This window comes from Ictalurus punctatus, unplaced genomic scaffold (genome assembly GCF_001660625.3).
Source record: "Ictalurus punctatus breed USDA103 unplaced genomic scaffold, Coco_2.0 Super-Scaffold_100046, whole genome shotgun sequence".
Taxonomy (NCBI): domain Eukaryota; kingdom Metazoa; phylum Chordata; class Actinopteri; order Siluriformes; family Ictaluridae; genus Ictalurus; species Ictalurus punctatus.
The window spans coordinates 2522981-2538132 of NW_026521087.1; the positions used below are offsets into that span (position 1 = coordinate 2522981).

General features: G+C 41.7%; 4 protein-coding genes across 4 annotated transcripts; all 4 read right to left on the bottom strand.

The window, feature by feature from the left end:
* Window positions 1-786: 786 nt before the first annotated feature.
* On the bottom strand, window positions 787-13557 carry LOC108261882 (histone H3.v1). The gene is made up of 2 exons (XM_053678646.1): window positions 12311-13557; window positions 787-1812 (listed from the first exon to the last, which is right to left on the bottom strand). The coding sequence occupies exons 1-2, from the start codon at window positions 13431-13433 to the stop codon at window positions 1391-1393; spliced, it is 1545 nt and encodes a 514-aa protein (XP_053534621.1). The 5' UTR covers window positions 13434-13557; the 3' UTR covers window positions 787-1390.
* Window positions 2309-3001, bottom strand: LOC108261883 (histone H2A). The gene has a single exon (XM_017462642.3). It carries the CDS (start codon window positions 2848-2850, stop codon window positions 2464-2466), a length of 387 nt encoding a protein of 128 aa, XP_017318131.1. The 5' UTR covers window positions 2851-3001; the 3' UTR covers window positions 2309-2463.
* On the bottom strand, window positions 3130-4091 carry LOC128630099 (histone H1-like). The gene has a single exon (XM_053678666.1). The coding sequence runs from the start codon at window positions 4023-4025 to the stop codon at window positions 3420-3422; it is 606 nt and encodes a 201-aa protein (XP_053534641.1). The 5' UTR covers window positions 4026-4091; the 3' UTR covers window positions 3130-3419.
* LOC108261899 (histone H2B) lies at window positions 6863-7944 on the bottom strand. The gene has a single exon (XM_017462652.3). The coding sequence runs from the start codon at window positions 7694-7696 to the stop codon at window positions 7322-7324; it is 375 nt and encodes a 124-aa protein (XP_017318141.2). The 5' UTR covers window positions 7697-7944; the 3' UTR covers window positions 6863-7321.
* Window positions 13558-15152: the final 1595 nt, after the last annotated feature.

The window sequence follows — 15152 nt, forward strand, 5'->3', positions numbered from 1 at the left end:
ACAAAATACACCAATTACAACGTGCAATGACAAAATCCCTGAAATGTGGTCCTTGGCACATTCAGACACTGTGATGAAAAATGTGCTATAATCATAACTAGGAAACACAACAAACCTTAATTCAATATGTCCAAAATAACGCCAGTTCGTATCATTCTTTATGTATTACTGGACAACTTCATCAAAGGAATATTTGAATGAATGAATGCCTTTTATTGTCACTATACACATGTACAATGAAATTAAGAGCCACTCCTTTTTGTTCCGTGCAAACATATACATTCAATACACAACCAAAAAAGAAAGTTCTTATGTGACTTTCTTTCTTCATCTGAACACAAAGAATTTTCAAAGGAAATTCAAGTTCTGTGAGTCAATAGAATGCACGTGAATGGGTGCCATCTTTTTGAGAGTCCAAAATGTACATTTAGACAGTGTCACAGTAATAAAAGAACAGTTATTCAAAGAGCTAACAAGCTGTACACTCACTACTTTACACCATAGCAAAGTGTCATTTCTTCAGTGTTGTCACATGAAAAGATATAATCAAATATTTCCAAAAATGCGAGGGGTGTACTGACTTTTGTGAGATACTGTGTGTATGTGTGTATATATATATATATATATATATATTAGTGTGTATGAGAGAGAGAGAAATATAGAAGTGTTATATATAATAAATATAGAAATATGTTTCTACTAAAACCGTCTTCTAACTCGTTTTAAACAAACACATTAAATGTTATTTAATACAGCGCACACACACACATATATATATATATATATATATATGAGAGAGAGAGAGAGAGAGAGAGAGTGTGTATCCACAAATAGGGAAGATTTCAATGATAAGGTCATGTCTACAATTATTAAATTACAAAAACAATTATCATGGACGGGACAAAAGGGATGATGGATGAAATGTATGTATGATGTAATAGCTCTTGCCCAGAAATCCGCTTCTAGAAAATTGCCGTTCCCGAGTTTGGACACACGGGGGCAGTCAAGCTCCATCCAGCACAACGCCGCCCGAAACAGAAGGTAGGTTTGAGCTATTTTACAGACACAGCTCATTACTGTGCATTGTATTGTTCGGACATAACCACAATTAACGGCTCATCTATAAAAACAAACATTACGTAATACTCATATGTCTATACTTGTCATGTAAATGCAAAATGAATAACCAACCTTTCTAATGTGGATAAAAATAGAAAGCCGCGCACTTCATTTACACACACATACATATATACACACATTATTATTACTGTTCCTTCTCTCTGTACCACGTTCTAATACTTAAACTGCCCAAGAAAGAAAATTTGCTGTTTTCTGAGACGAGGAAGTGGCTCTTAAAAGAGCCTTTGTGTATATTAAACAGAGTTGTGGTTTAAGCGCGTTCCCCGCGAATACGGCGGGCCAGCTGAATATCCTTGGGCATGATGGTCACTCTCTTGGCGTGGATAGCGCACAAATTGGTGTCCTCGAACAGACCAACCAGGTATGCCTCGCTCGCCTCCTGCAGGGCCATGACGGCCGAGCTCTGGAAACGCAAGTCGGTCTTGAAGTCCTGAGCGATTTCTCGCACCAGGCGCTGGAAGGGCAGCTTGCGGATGAGCAGCTCAGTAGACTTCTGATAACGACGGATCTCCCTCAGAGCCACGGTGCCTGGCCTGTAACGGTGAGGCTTCTTCACGCCGCCGGTAGCCGGCGCGCTCTTGCGGGCAGCCTTAGTGGCGAGCTGCTTCCTTGGCGCCTTGCCACCGGTGGACTTACGGGCGGTCTGCTTGGTTCTTGCCATAGCGTCGAGCTCTGCACTTCACGGGTAGAAAAATAGAATAAACGGCGCGCGCGAACGCGGCCTTTTTAAGCCATAACGCCGCCCTGCGTTGATTGGGCGTCTCGAACGCGCTCGTCTGCTATTCGATAGAACGTTTTACGTCACCTGTTGACTATTGGACCGTCTTCTCTGCCACCGTTCGAAACACAAGACGCCCGCCACAATTCTATTCTATTGGCGCTCTCTGTAACACAAATGCTTTGTTCGATAGGAACACACACAACGCCGTCACAAACCATTTTCACTCCTCAGACTTCATTTAACCAGCACGCTAACTGCTATTGTTCTTATAATCATTACTTAAATAAGGTATCAAATCCTGACTAGAAAATTATCGTCCTTTTTTATTTATAAATATGCTGTCTTAGAAGTGCACTTTCACCCCTTAGAGTTCATTTACGCAACAGGCTAAACAACCACTATTATTATTATTATTATTATTACTATTTAACGTTAATCGCATAATTATTAGCAAAGTATAACGCTTGTGTTTTCATTTCAAACGCGCTGACTTTCTAGTGCACACTTTCAGTAGAAAAACGGGTGTAAAATTGCACTTTTTAAGCAGAGATGGTGGCTCTTAAAAGAGCCTTTGGGTACTGACAAAGCAGCAGTGGACGAGTTTACTTAGTCTTGACGGCCTTCTCGGTCTTTTTAGGCAGAAGCACAGCCTGAATGTTCGGTAGCACACCACCCTGAGCGATGGTCACTCCGCCGAGCAGTTTGTTCAACTCCTCGTCGTTACGCACGGCGAGCTGCAAGTGGCGGGGAATGATACGAGTTTTCTTGTTGTCACGGGCAGCGTTACCGGCCAACTCCAGGATCTCAGCGGTCAGATACTCCAACACTGCGGCCAGGTAGACCGGAGCGCCGGCACCGACGCGCTCGGCATAGTTGCCTTTACGCAGAAGCCTGTGCACACGTCCCACGGGGAACTGAAGTCCAGCCCTGGATGAACGAGTCTTGGCCTTGGCTCTAGCCTTTCCGCCGGTTTTTCCTCTGCCACTCATCTTGACGCTCAGATCTCTTCTAACAACAACTCCGAAATGAACGTTACACCTTGAGCTCTCCGTGATATAGGCAAAACGGCCACTCTCTTATTCGCTAAGAACGCAGTGGCACATTAGCCAATCACAAACAGGCTGTCGAATTCCGGCGTCACCCCTCCCACCCCTGTTTTTGCGCGTGTGTGTGTGTGTGTGTGTGTGTGTGTGTGTGTGTGAGAGAGAGAGAGCGCGAGCGCGCGAATGAAAACATACAGAAGGGAATATTCATACAAAAGCATGAAGTAACAACTATATACTGAATTTATTTATTCTTATCATTAACATTGATTTATTATGTATCAATATGTTATCCTACATATTCTGTGATCGTTTTGGAGATCAGCATCAGCTTGTGGCTATGTGTACATGATATGTAGTAGATATGTGTATCCATACATGTGTATGTTTCTAACGTGTATTGCTTTGATTCCCTAAAGCTTGACTGAAAATGAATTGTCGCTCTTTAAAGGAAAATATGGGTGGCTCTTAAAAGAGCCGTTTAAGGAACAAAAGCATAAAAGAAACAAACGTCTTTACTTCTTTTTGGGTGCTGCCTTCTTCGCCTTTGCCGCTTTAGGCTTTGTGGTCTTGGGCTTGACAGCTTTCGCTTTCTTGGGGCTCTTGGCTGCCTTTTTAGGGGTCGCGGGCTTTTTCGCCTTCTTCGGGCTCTTGGTGGCTTTCTTTGCGGCGGCGGCGGGCTTCTTCGCCTTCTTGGCCGCGGCGGCGGGCTTCTTCGCCTTCTTGGCCGCGGCGGCGGGTTTCTTGGCCGCTGCCTTCTTGGGCTTCTTAGTGGCGGCGGGCTTTTTCGCTTTGGGCGCGGCTTTCTTCACGGGCTTCTTGGCTTCGGTCTGCTTCTTGTTCAGCTTGAAAGAGCCAGACGCGCCGGTCCCTTTGGTCTGCACCAGAGTGCCTTTAGTCACGAGACCTTTAACGGCGAGCTTGACGCGGGAGTTGTTCTTCTCCACATCATATCCGCCGGCAGCCAGCGCTTTCTTCAGGGCAGCGAGAGACACGCCGCTCCTCTCCTTAGACGAGGAAACGGCTTTGACGATCAGCTCGCCGACGCTAGGGCCGGCTTTTTTTGCTCTCGAAGGCGCTTTGGCCGGCGCGGCGGCGGGAGCGGGTGCGACTTCTGCCATCTCTCTTGGAACTACGTAGAATACACGAGTTGTACACTGTACGTTAGTGTGTAACACAGGATGATCCTCCCTCCCCGCGGCCGGGGGCTGGTCTTAAAAACAGATATGAGAGCGGTGTAGTCTCAACTCCGGCGCCGCTGAATGAATGCACGGACGCGGCTCGCGCTCAGATGTGTTTTCTCATAGCATTTCTCGGTGAAAATCCCACTCGCAAAACGAGATTCAAAACGTTGAAGCACACGCTGAGCGAGGACGGGCTTTCTCGTTTCCCCCGTGGCCCGGCCTGGCCGGCTAGAGAGCAACAGTCTCGCGCAGCGCACATGAAAAGGCGCGGCGCGCGTTGTACTCAAGCCGGCGGGCTGCGCATTTGGTGCGATGTGGTGTGTAAAAACGGGCGAAAAGCAGGCCGTCGTATGCGTTCTGGGCCGAGTTAAAGAGGAGCCTTGTGAACGAGCCTGATGTCTTTGCAGCTGTCGAGTGGTGTGTGTAGTATCGGAAGCAGAGCGCGTTGGGGGCCGTGTAAAGCACAGCACGCGTGACTATAGGCTCCGCTATAGCCTTGTGTGTGTGTGTGTGTGTGTGTGTGTGTGTGTGTTGTATTCCATGCTGCTAGAACATTCTTTTCAATGTCTATGTGCTACTAGAACACTCTTTTGAATGACTTTGTGCTAATGTCACATTAGTTCGAATGACTAGGTGCTACTACAACAGTATTTAGAATTATTATGCGCTTCTTGAACCTTAGTTCGAATGATTACGTGCTACTGTGACATTAGTTCAAATGACTAAGTGCTACTACAACAGTTAGAACAGAGATGCCCAAACTACGGCCTGTGGGCCAAAGTTGGCCCGTGGTGACTTGATTTGGCCCGCCATGCCATATGTGAGAAGGGGGGGAGGGGGAAATTTAATTGATGCTGATCTTCATTTCTAATTTAACATTTTTTTTATTATTATTATTGAGCTACAAAAAATGAAAATTGAAATTAAATGTAGAGAATAAGAATTAGAATTTTATTTAATGTACATGCATACTTCAAGGCCAGCATGCATTGCGACAGTCAACAAACAGGTAATAATGGAGAGATCCAGGCACTGGCACACAGACAAGAGGAAATTTTAAAAGATTTGGCAAGTTGACTTTTTATTTACTGAAATCAATTCAATGGCAGTGTGTCTAGTTTGCAAGCAGTCAGTTGCTGTTTTGAAAGAGTACAAAATCCGTCATTATGAAACAAAACCTTCTTCAGCTTTCTCAAAGGACAGCGGCGAGGCATAAAACAGAAGGCTAACGAGCTGCTTGCTAAACTTCGATCTGAGCAGAGTGTGCTGCTACGTCCTTCATCAGCTCAAGAAAGTGCCACACGGGCCAGCTATCAGATTTCCTGTATTTTACATCAAGAACAGCTATGTGCCCAATCCATCGGGCTTGTGGATGTGATGCGTGACATCGTCAAAATTGTGAATGATATACGCTCCAAGGCGCTCTCTCACCTGCAGTTCAAGGTACTGTTGGATGAGATGGATGTGCAATATGGTGATGTGTTGTACCACCAGGAGGTTAGATGGCTGAGCAGAGGAAAAGTTTTCAGGAGATTTTTTGATCTGCGTGATGAGATCAGAGCTTTTCAGGAAAGCAAGATTGGTAGGATTCAAGAGCCCATGGATAAGAAATGGTTTTCTGACCTGGCTTTCCTGGTGGACGTCACAGAGCTGCTCAATGTTTTAAATGTTCAGCTCCAGGGAAAAGACCAGATTATCACCCAGCTTTTTTATCACGTCAGAGCCTTCAAACAAAAACTACTGCTGCTCAGAAGACATCTCTCAGCAGCTAACATTCACAATTATAATATTCACCATAGTTTTATGTGCAGTTATTGTTATTATTAATACTTATATTTAGTTAGCATTTATATCCAGTGGTGTCAGCTTTGGGTTTTTTTGTTAATCAAGCTGATAAATTTTGTGTCAAAGTTCTCTTAAATTATCCTGATTTAATTCCCTTGTTTTGTCAGTTATTTATTCTATTTTCCTCCCTCTCTCTTCTTTCACTCCCCGTCTCACACTGTTCCTCTCTCTCTCTCATCTCCACATCCAGGAAATTTAGCCCATTTTCCCTGTTTTAGAGAGGCAGGCATGATGAGAGAAGGTACCTGAGTATGATGCCGTTCTCAGCAACCTTTTCCAGGAGTTTGACAGTTGCTTTGAGGACTTCAGACACAATGCTTCTGACTTTGAGTGGTTTGTTCAACCCTTCACCATCAGTGTGGACACAGTCAGTGATGATCTACAGATGGAACCAATTGAGCTTCAGTGTGATTCAGAACTCAAACACAAGTTCAGGTCCCTTCCCTTGACAGACCTCTACAAATGTGTCCCAGCAAACAGGTACAGATGGGCAAACAGGCACAAGTGATGCTGTCTCTGTCTGGCAGTACCTACCACTGTGAACAGACTTTCAGTCTGATGAACTTAAACAAGTGTAAACTGAGATGCAAAGTAACTGACTCACACCACCATAATATCCTGACTTTGACAGTAAGTCCACTGCATCCCAATTTGGAAAAACATTTGAAAAATAAGGACCAGCTTCATGTGTCTCATTAGAGGTCACTGATATTGCAGACATGTGGCTGTATTGCTTATAGCTTGAATAGTTGTGAGGTATTCAACATGTATTATAAATGGGATTGGTTCTATGTTTTAATTATACTATAAGTTTCATTGAACTATAGAACTCTGAAAATAAAACTGCATTAGTGAAGCAGATACAGACTAATGTTTTCTATTAATTTATTTATTTGTAAATATTATGAAATGATAGAGAACCATGGTAACTTTAATTTTAATATAATACAGTTTGGTATAATGCAACATTTATTTTTGGCCCACAGCCCTCAATCAAGTTTGATTTTTGGCCCTTCACAGGAAAAAGTTTGGGCACCCCTGATGTAGAATGATTATGTGCTAGTAGAAAACCATTTTCAACTACTTCCTGTTGCTACAATCTTAATACGAATAACTTTGTGCTGCTAAAGTCCCATTTTGCATTGCTCAGATTATACAACCCCCGAAACCGTGCTATAACCCTGTTTAGATTTACTCATCTCTGCATTTAGCAGACTGCTAGAATTACCCAAAAGCCTGAACATCCGCGGGAGTGCAGCGCTTCAGAAGTCCCCCTCCCCCTCTCACACACACAGCGAGAGAGAAAACGAAAGAGAGAAAATTACTCTTTGTATGAAAAGTGGGTGGCTCTTAAAAGAGCCGTTGGGTTGATAAAGACGTAACGCGCTTTACTTAGAGCTGGTGTACTTGGTGACGGCCTTTGTGCCCTCGGACACGGCGTGCTTGGCCAGCTCGCCGGGAAGCAACAGGCGCACGGCGGTCTGGATCTCCCTGGAGGTGATGGTGGAGCGCTTGTTGTAATGAGCCAGACGAGAAGACTCACCGGCGATGCGCTCAAAAATATCATTCACGAAGGAATTCATGATGCCCATGGCCTTGGATGAGATACCGGTGTCAGGGTGCACCTGCTTCAAGACCTTGTACACGTAGATGGCGTAGCTCTCCTTCCGGGACTTTCTGCGCTTCTTGCCTCCTTTGCCGGCCGTCTTGGTCACGGCTTTCTTTGATCCCTTCTTGGCCGCGGTCTTGGCTGGATCGGGCATGATGCTACTTCTCGAATAAACGAACAGAAAATGACTGGCGCCCGCCTCGCGCCCGCTCTATTTACAGACCCACATGTTAATGACGAACAGACAAGACACCTTTTTTTTGATTGGCCAAAATTCGATACCTCTTCCTGCATGGCGCCTCCTACTGCACTCTGCTTCCTCCCTCCTTCCATACCTCCTTCTCGTCCTCCGCTACGCTTTGTTTCCCTTCCCGCCCTTGTACTTTCAGGACAACGTGCACTATGAAAAAACAATTGGCTTGCGAAAAAACCGTTTTATATTATATATGCATGTGTGCGTGTGTATGAGAGAGAAAAATATAGAAGTAAGTTTCTACTAAAATCATCTTTTAAATCGTTTTATAATGTTGATATATTATATTGATTTATAGTTTATACTATTGAACACTGCATATATGTAGTTTATTACAAAAAATACAAATAGATCTACCACTTATGCTACTTCTGTACAGCGTTTGATGCCTTATGCTTCATGAAAGAAAAAGCCTTTTTTCCCCCCACACGGAACAGCTCTTTTTTTAGACATGTGGGTGGCTCTTAAAAGAGCCGTTGTGTTCGCGTCGTTCGGTGTTAGAGCGTTTAACCGCCGAAACCGTACAGGGTGCGTCCTTGGCGTTTCAGAGCGTACACCACATCCATGGCGGTCACGGTCTTTCTCTTGGCATGCTCGGTGTAGGTGACGGCGTCGCGGATCACGTTCTCCAGAAACACTTTCAGCACACCGCGAGTCTCTTCATAGATCAGACCAGAAATACGCTTTACACCACCACGGCGAGCCAGACGGCGAATAGCCGGCTTGGTGATCCCCTGGATGTTATCGCGAAGCACCTTGCGGTGACGCTTAGCGCCTCCTTTGCCGAGTCCCTTACCACCCTTGCTTTTTTTTTTTTTTTTTTAATGAGTTTTATTGAAATTATACAAAATTCACAATCTTACACAAGTCATATTCAGAAAGAAAGGGAGAGATAAAAACTTACATAGTCAAAGTACAATTACACGCAAATAGAGTCCCACACTGAAGAGTCTTTAAACCAAGATGTGCTGCTTTTTAGTCTTCTTAGCTCTTTTTGAATGTCCTTGAATACAACATCACTGGATATAAACGTTTGATTTATAGTCATTCTGGACCTTGTTTTCCAGAGTTTAGATTTAGTCAAACATATTATGAACCAAATGAAGTCATGCTGAGTCTTGCTACAATTTTCTTTAAAAATGCCATAGAAAATTGAGTTCATATTTATTTCTATATTGAGACCAATGATTTTTAATTTAGCCCATGTTTCTTTAGCGCGATAACACTCTAACAGGAAATGTTCGAGTGTTTCCTCTTCATTACAGTTAGGCATCGGGCATTTACTGGTTTTTACAAAACAGCTCCATTTTACAACCGCTCTTACTGGGAGCCTTCTTACAGCGACTAACCAAGTTGTATCTCTCAGGTGTTCAGATAGGATTTTATTCTGTAAATTTTGGAGACATTCTTTGTTTTGGTCTTCCTCCAAATTTCTGAAAGCCACAGGGTTACAATAAACTCGATCAACAATTAAAAGATATATTTCTTTGCTCGAGTCTTTCGCCCAATCGATGTTTAGATCTTTAAATTTGTCAGTGAAGTCGGAAAACATCAGTTTATAATACGGAATTCCTTTCCTCGATGGACCTTTTTTAGATTTCCAGTTAGAGATGTTCCCTATCCATTCGGTTTGCCTGGCAATACCACTCGCGATGATTTTGCACACTGCTATTTTAGTTTTTAGGGATATATCGACAGCCCCAAGGCCTCCCAGTTCCCTTCTCTTAAAAAGGAGCTCACGTTTTGTAACCTCACGAGTCGTATCCCATATGAAATTACAGCATATTTTATGAAGTCTTTTTACCCAAACTTCTGTCGGAGGTAAGATGCATGATAAAAACAGTATTTTTGATAATAGAAAAGTTTTAATAATATTTATTCTAGTTTTATAACTTAGATTACATGATTTCCATTTATCAATTTCATCTTGTATTATTTCTTCTTTTTTTGACCAGTTATGGTCGACACAGCCATTATTATCTATATATATACCTAAAACCTTTAATTGCTGAACTTCTGGGACATCTATGGGAAATTTGTTTTTTTCATTTCCAATCCAGACACATTCCGTTTTAGCTTTATTTAAGGAGGCTCCAGAGACTTGCTCATACTCGCTAAAATATTCAAAGATGATGTCTAGTTCTTGTTTAGATTTCACAAATACAGTTATGTCATCAGCATAAGCAGAGATCACGACTCTGTTCTTTCCTATTTGAAGACCTTCAAGTCTATGATCATCTTGGATTTTTTGTACAAGTGGGTTTATAGATAAAATATACAGGGCTGCACTCAGAGGGCACCCTTGCTTTACACCCCGCATAACTTCAAATGGTTCAGTCAAAGAACCGTTAACATTTACTTCAACCGTCGATTTAACATAAAGGCATTTAATCATGTTTATGAAATTTTCAGGGAATTGATACAGTTTTAAAATCTCCCACAAATAGTCTCTTGAGATATAGTCAAATGCTTTTCTTTGGTCCAAAGCCACAATGTAAAAACTGTCACCATTTTTATCAAAAACTAGTTCTCTTAATGTGTTCAAGTTGTCCCACATAAATCTTCCCTTTATTGCACATGTTTGTTGTTTAGCTATTATTACATCCAAATAGTCACTCATCCTGTTCATAATGGTCTTTGCAAAAATCTTATAATCGACATTCATTAGGGTGAGATGTCTCCAGTTGTTGATATCACACATTTCACCCTTTTTATACAACAAGGATAAAACGCCTTCATAGAACGAGTCATGCATGTATCCTCTAGCGATCCCATCATTGAAGGCTTGCGTTAATAATTTAGCCAAATCTATGGCGCATGCATGATAAAAATCAGACGGGAGACCATCTTTCCCTGGAGACTTTTTTAGATTTAATTGTTTAATGGCATCAACAACCTCAGCCTCTTTTATTTCCTCACCTAAGCTCTTGGAAGGCGGGTCAACACTATTTTTTACATTCAAAAAGGTTTTTAGGAGTTTATTATCTATTTCAATTGAGTTGTACATGTTTGAACAAAGGATCCGAACAGCATCTCTGACGTCTTTAGGATTTTTCACTATAGTTCCATTATCTGTTTTAATGGCTTCGATATATTGGGCTTCTTTCCTTTTATTAAATAGTGAAATTGCTTTTGTTTGATTTAGAAGTTCATCGGAAATTATTCCTGCTCGGACTTGAATGTTCAGTAAAAACTCATTATTTAAAGTTTCTATCTCTTTTTTCAAATCCTTTAAGTTGTTTTCCTCACTTTCATCTCTTGTATTTTTCAGTTTTAGGTTTATATATTGTGTCATAATTGTATTGTACTTCTCATTTTTTTCTTTATTAAAACATAGACATTTGTATTTAAGAAATTTTTTAATCTGGATCTTAAAAACTTCCCACAAATCACAATAATTGGTCGTGAGGATATCTAAAGTTTTAATCCTATTAATTTCTTCCTTTAATTCTATAATCAATAAAGGACTTTTCAAGATTTGTGTGTTTAATTTCCAATAGTTTCTTCTTTCTTCATTTTTAAGTCTCATGCCACATATAACTGTCAAGTGGTCCGACTCAACCAAGAGTTTTGTTGTATAAAATTTTGCCTCAAAATTATTATTAATATATATCCTGTCAATCCTAGTTTTACATGTTTTATCAAACCTTGTAAAGTCCACTTTCTCGGGATATAATGTCCTAAATATGTCGGTGAAATGCTGTTCATTCATTATAGATTTAAGGACACCACCTTCTCTCCTAATTTTACATATTTTGGAAGAAATTTTATCATTATCATCTGTGATTGTATTAAAATCACCGCATACAATGGTATAGAAACCGACGCACAGGAGCATTTTAAGCTTTTTAAAAAGCCGGATTTTACCAACAGTATCCTGTGCTGTGTATACATTTATTACTCTAATTTTTTTTGTGCAATAAAACACATCTATAAACATTAATCGACCAGGAATTATTTCACGACTCTTAATTATTTTAAATTTATTGTTATAAAATAAGGTCGCAATACCATCAGCTTTACTTTCACCTATTGAAAAGATTGAAGGACCTTTGATCCATAGACTTTGAGCGTCCTGTACGTCTGCAAAACTGCTTAATCTGGTCTCTTGTATACATAAAATATCAACATGTTCACCACTCAATATATTTAACTTTTTTACTTGATTAATTTTTGCCTGAATCCCTCTAACATTACATGTGGCAACAGTTAAATTTGAAAAAAACATAAAAATTAAGAGAAGGATCTTCTCCGATAGATATTATTGCGTGTCCATTAGTCCACATTTTCTCAACATTATCCACATCATTTAACCTTAATTCCTGCAGACATATATCACATTTCTTTTTAAATGATATGGGAATTGAAGTTAAAATCAAAGACATTGTGTCATAAAAAAGGGAAGAAAAGTAGGCGATATACATCATTCCTTAACCTTTTTTGCATTGTCAACATTTCCAGGAGAATTCCTCTTTCGCCTTTGGCGTTTATATGGATAGTCTAAAGTGTTTTTACCTTTCGCCAGCGTGGGAGTGTCCGCAGTGTCACCTGTGTTGTAGGCGATTGTCTGAGTTGTTCCACTTTCACCAGCTGGATGCGATGATTCCTCTCGGCCCTGTAGACTTCCTGCAGGTGTAGAAATGATCTGGGTCGCTCCGGTCTCTCCCTCTGAGCACGTAGGCTCCTCTGGGGCTTGTAGACCTCCTTCCGGGGTTGAGCCGATCCGAGTCTCGCCGACTTCTACAGCTGATAGCGCAGGAAACTCCGATGCTTGCCGTCTCTCCACAGACGAAAGACTGGGCGGAGATGCTCCGCTGCTTCCAGCAGGTACTTCCGGTGTCTTCCGTCTCCCTTCCGGGGTCAGAGATTCGGCGCTGCTCTCAGAGTCCTCGCTGTCTTCGCTGTCGCTGGTATCGGTGCTGCTTGAGTCACTCCCAGATGTCGAGTCGTCCTCACTTGTGTGTAGTTTATTTTCTTCCCAGTTGTTATCCTGTTTTTCGTTTGTTTTGGTCTCTGTGTTATGTGCGTTTTGTGTTGCATTCTGGTCAATGTCTTTTTGATTTTTCGGCATTCTTAGTTTATAGCTGTAAGAATTTGGGCATTGAAAATATATATGCCCAGTTTCATTACATAAATTACATACTTGTGTATTTCTACAACTCTTTCCTTTGTGGCCAAAGCTTCCGCATTTCCAGCACTTTGTTTTCTCACAGTCCTTTGCCTGATGGTCGGAATCGTTACATATAAAACATCGCTTTGTTTGGCCGGGGTATGTAATCGTTCCATTGTATGGTCCCATGGAAATGGAGTTTGGTATCTGGAATATACTTCCGTCGTGGTTTTTCTTGAGTTTTATTTTATATCTCCTGACTCCATACCATATCCCGAACTGGTCCAGCGGCTTGTCAACAGGGTTCAGTATCTCACCAAACCTTAAGAGGTATTGTTCTACATCCGAGTCAGCGATTCTCCCAGTCCAAAACTTTACTACAATGCTCTTTATGTCTTGGGGAGCTGATGTAGTCATCTCCCAGTTTTTCCAGAATTCACTTCCTGTATTATTATTAAAAATTTGAGAAAATGTTTGAAGTGCCTGTTCTTTGGTAAAACATATTTCATACTCTTTTCTGTTAGGCATTGCAATAAAAGAGTATACATCTGTAGTCGATATCCATTGACTACTTAAAAGGTTTACTCCGACTTCAGACCTGTCTGGCGCTTCTCCTTCTCCACTGTAACGTAGTCTGACCCAGTGCCTCCCCGCCGACGGCGAGAAGGCCACACGGGGTGACATACCGAACCCCGGGTGGCGATAATTATCACCTTATTAAAGGTGTTTTTGTTGTTGATGTCGTTAAAGTCTTTAGTTTCAAATTACGAACGAGGGTGTCACTTGCAAAAAGAGAGTATTAATTACCACCCTTGCCTCTGCCAGACATAACGCTGCTCTCGAAATCAAACCACTCAATAAAAGTTCTCGCGCAGCGCCCACCTATTTATCCACACTCGACAGGACCTAGTTGAGAACAGGCGAGGAGGCGGGCCTTACACCAACGGTCACACAATAGCTCTCTTTTTCGAAAACAATCACTAGGCACTGCTTTTCACCTGCTAACGTCTTCTTCTTCCCCATTCTCTCTCTCTCTCTCTAAATGCACACACACAGATACAAAACATTATTAGTATTATCAGTACTAATGTTTTGGTTCCATTAGTAGCAGCAGCAGTAGTAGTAGTAGTAGTAGTAGTACAACACAATAGTCAGGAACTTTGGGTAAAACATACATAGTAAAGGATACAGCCAAACACTCATCAGCGTAAGGAGGTTAGAAAAAGCTGTCTGTGTTTGTACAACATTGACATTACTGTTTCAAACAGAAGACGTTCCTTTTGAGCACGTCCTTGGACTCGAGGCCCGTATATACTACAGTCCTACGTCCACTGCAACTACAGGTCACACATAGCAGCACAAGCCTTTATTAGTAGGCCCAGCATTCAGCGGATCAGCACCAATGTCTGTGTTCACTTTGAAGCCAGTCCACATTCTACCACACAAGTACTTCACTAACTTACAAGCACCACAGAAAGGAATACAAACACAACTATCAGGCCTTGCTTTATCAGCTCTTGCAAATGCACGATATAATGGACTCTCGAAGGTCGAAATTAGCTACATTGTCTCAAACCCTCAACTTATTCTTAAAAAGTGTCACTCACAAGGAAAGCATATGCACTTCGACAGTTGTGCAAGAGAAACTAACATAACAAACATCACACACAAGTAGGAATACAAAGTCAGCCTTCACACTGTCTAATCACTGGCCTTCTCTTTTCCCATACGCACTGTGTTTGAACCTAAATGTGATGCATCAACCAAAACTGCACCTCCAGAATGACAGCTGAGTTTAAGATTGGCAAAATAGGTCGCAGCAGTTGCATTCGTCAAATAAACCATGAGCAATTAAGTAGTGCCAATGAGATAATTACAGCAATGTGTAATGTCCAATAAGCTCAAAAAGAATCGGACACTTTATTCTACTTGGCCAATCAAACACAATTATGAACTGGGATTCTGATAGTTGTGCGCCTTTAACTCACTGTGTAGGAAAATGAGGTCGGCTATATAGACAACACCTTTCATTACGTATTTAATTACTTTGATTGACGTCATTACTAGAATCAGTAGTAGTAGTACAATACCTACAACCTACCTTCTGTTTTAGGCGGCGTCGTGTGTTGTGCCGGATGGGACATGACTGCCCTCGTGTGGCCAAACTCGGGAACGGCAATTTCCCAAAAATTGCAGTATTCTGTTATTAAGCTTTTAAGGGCGGTGTTCAGAAGTCTATATTTGTAG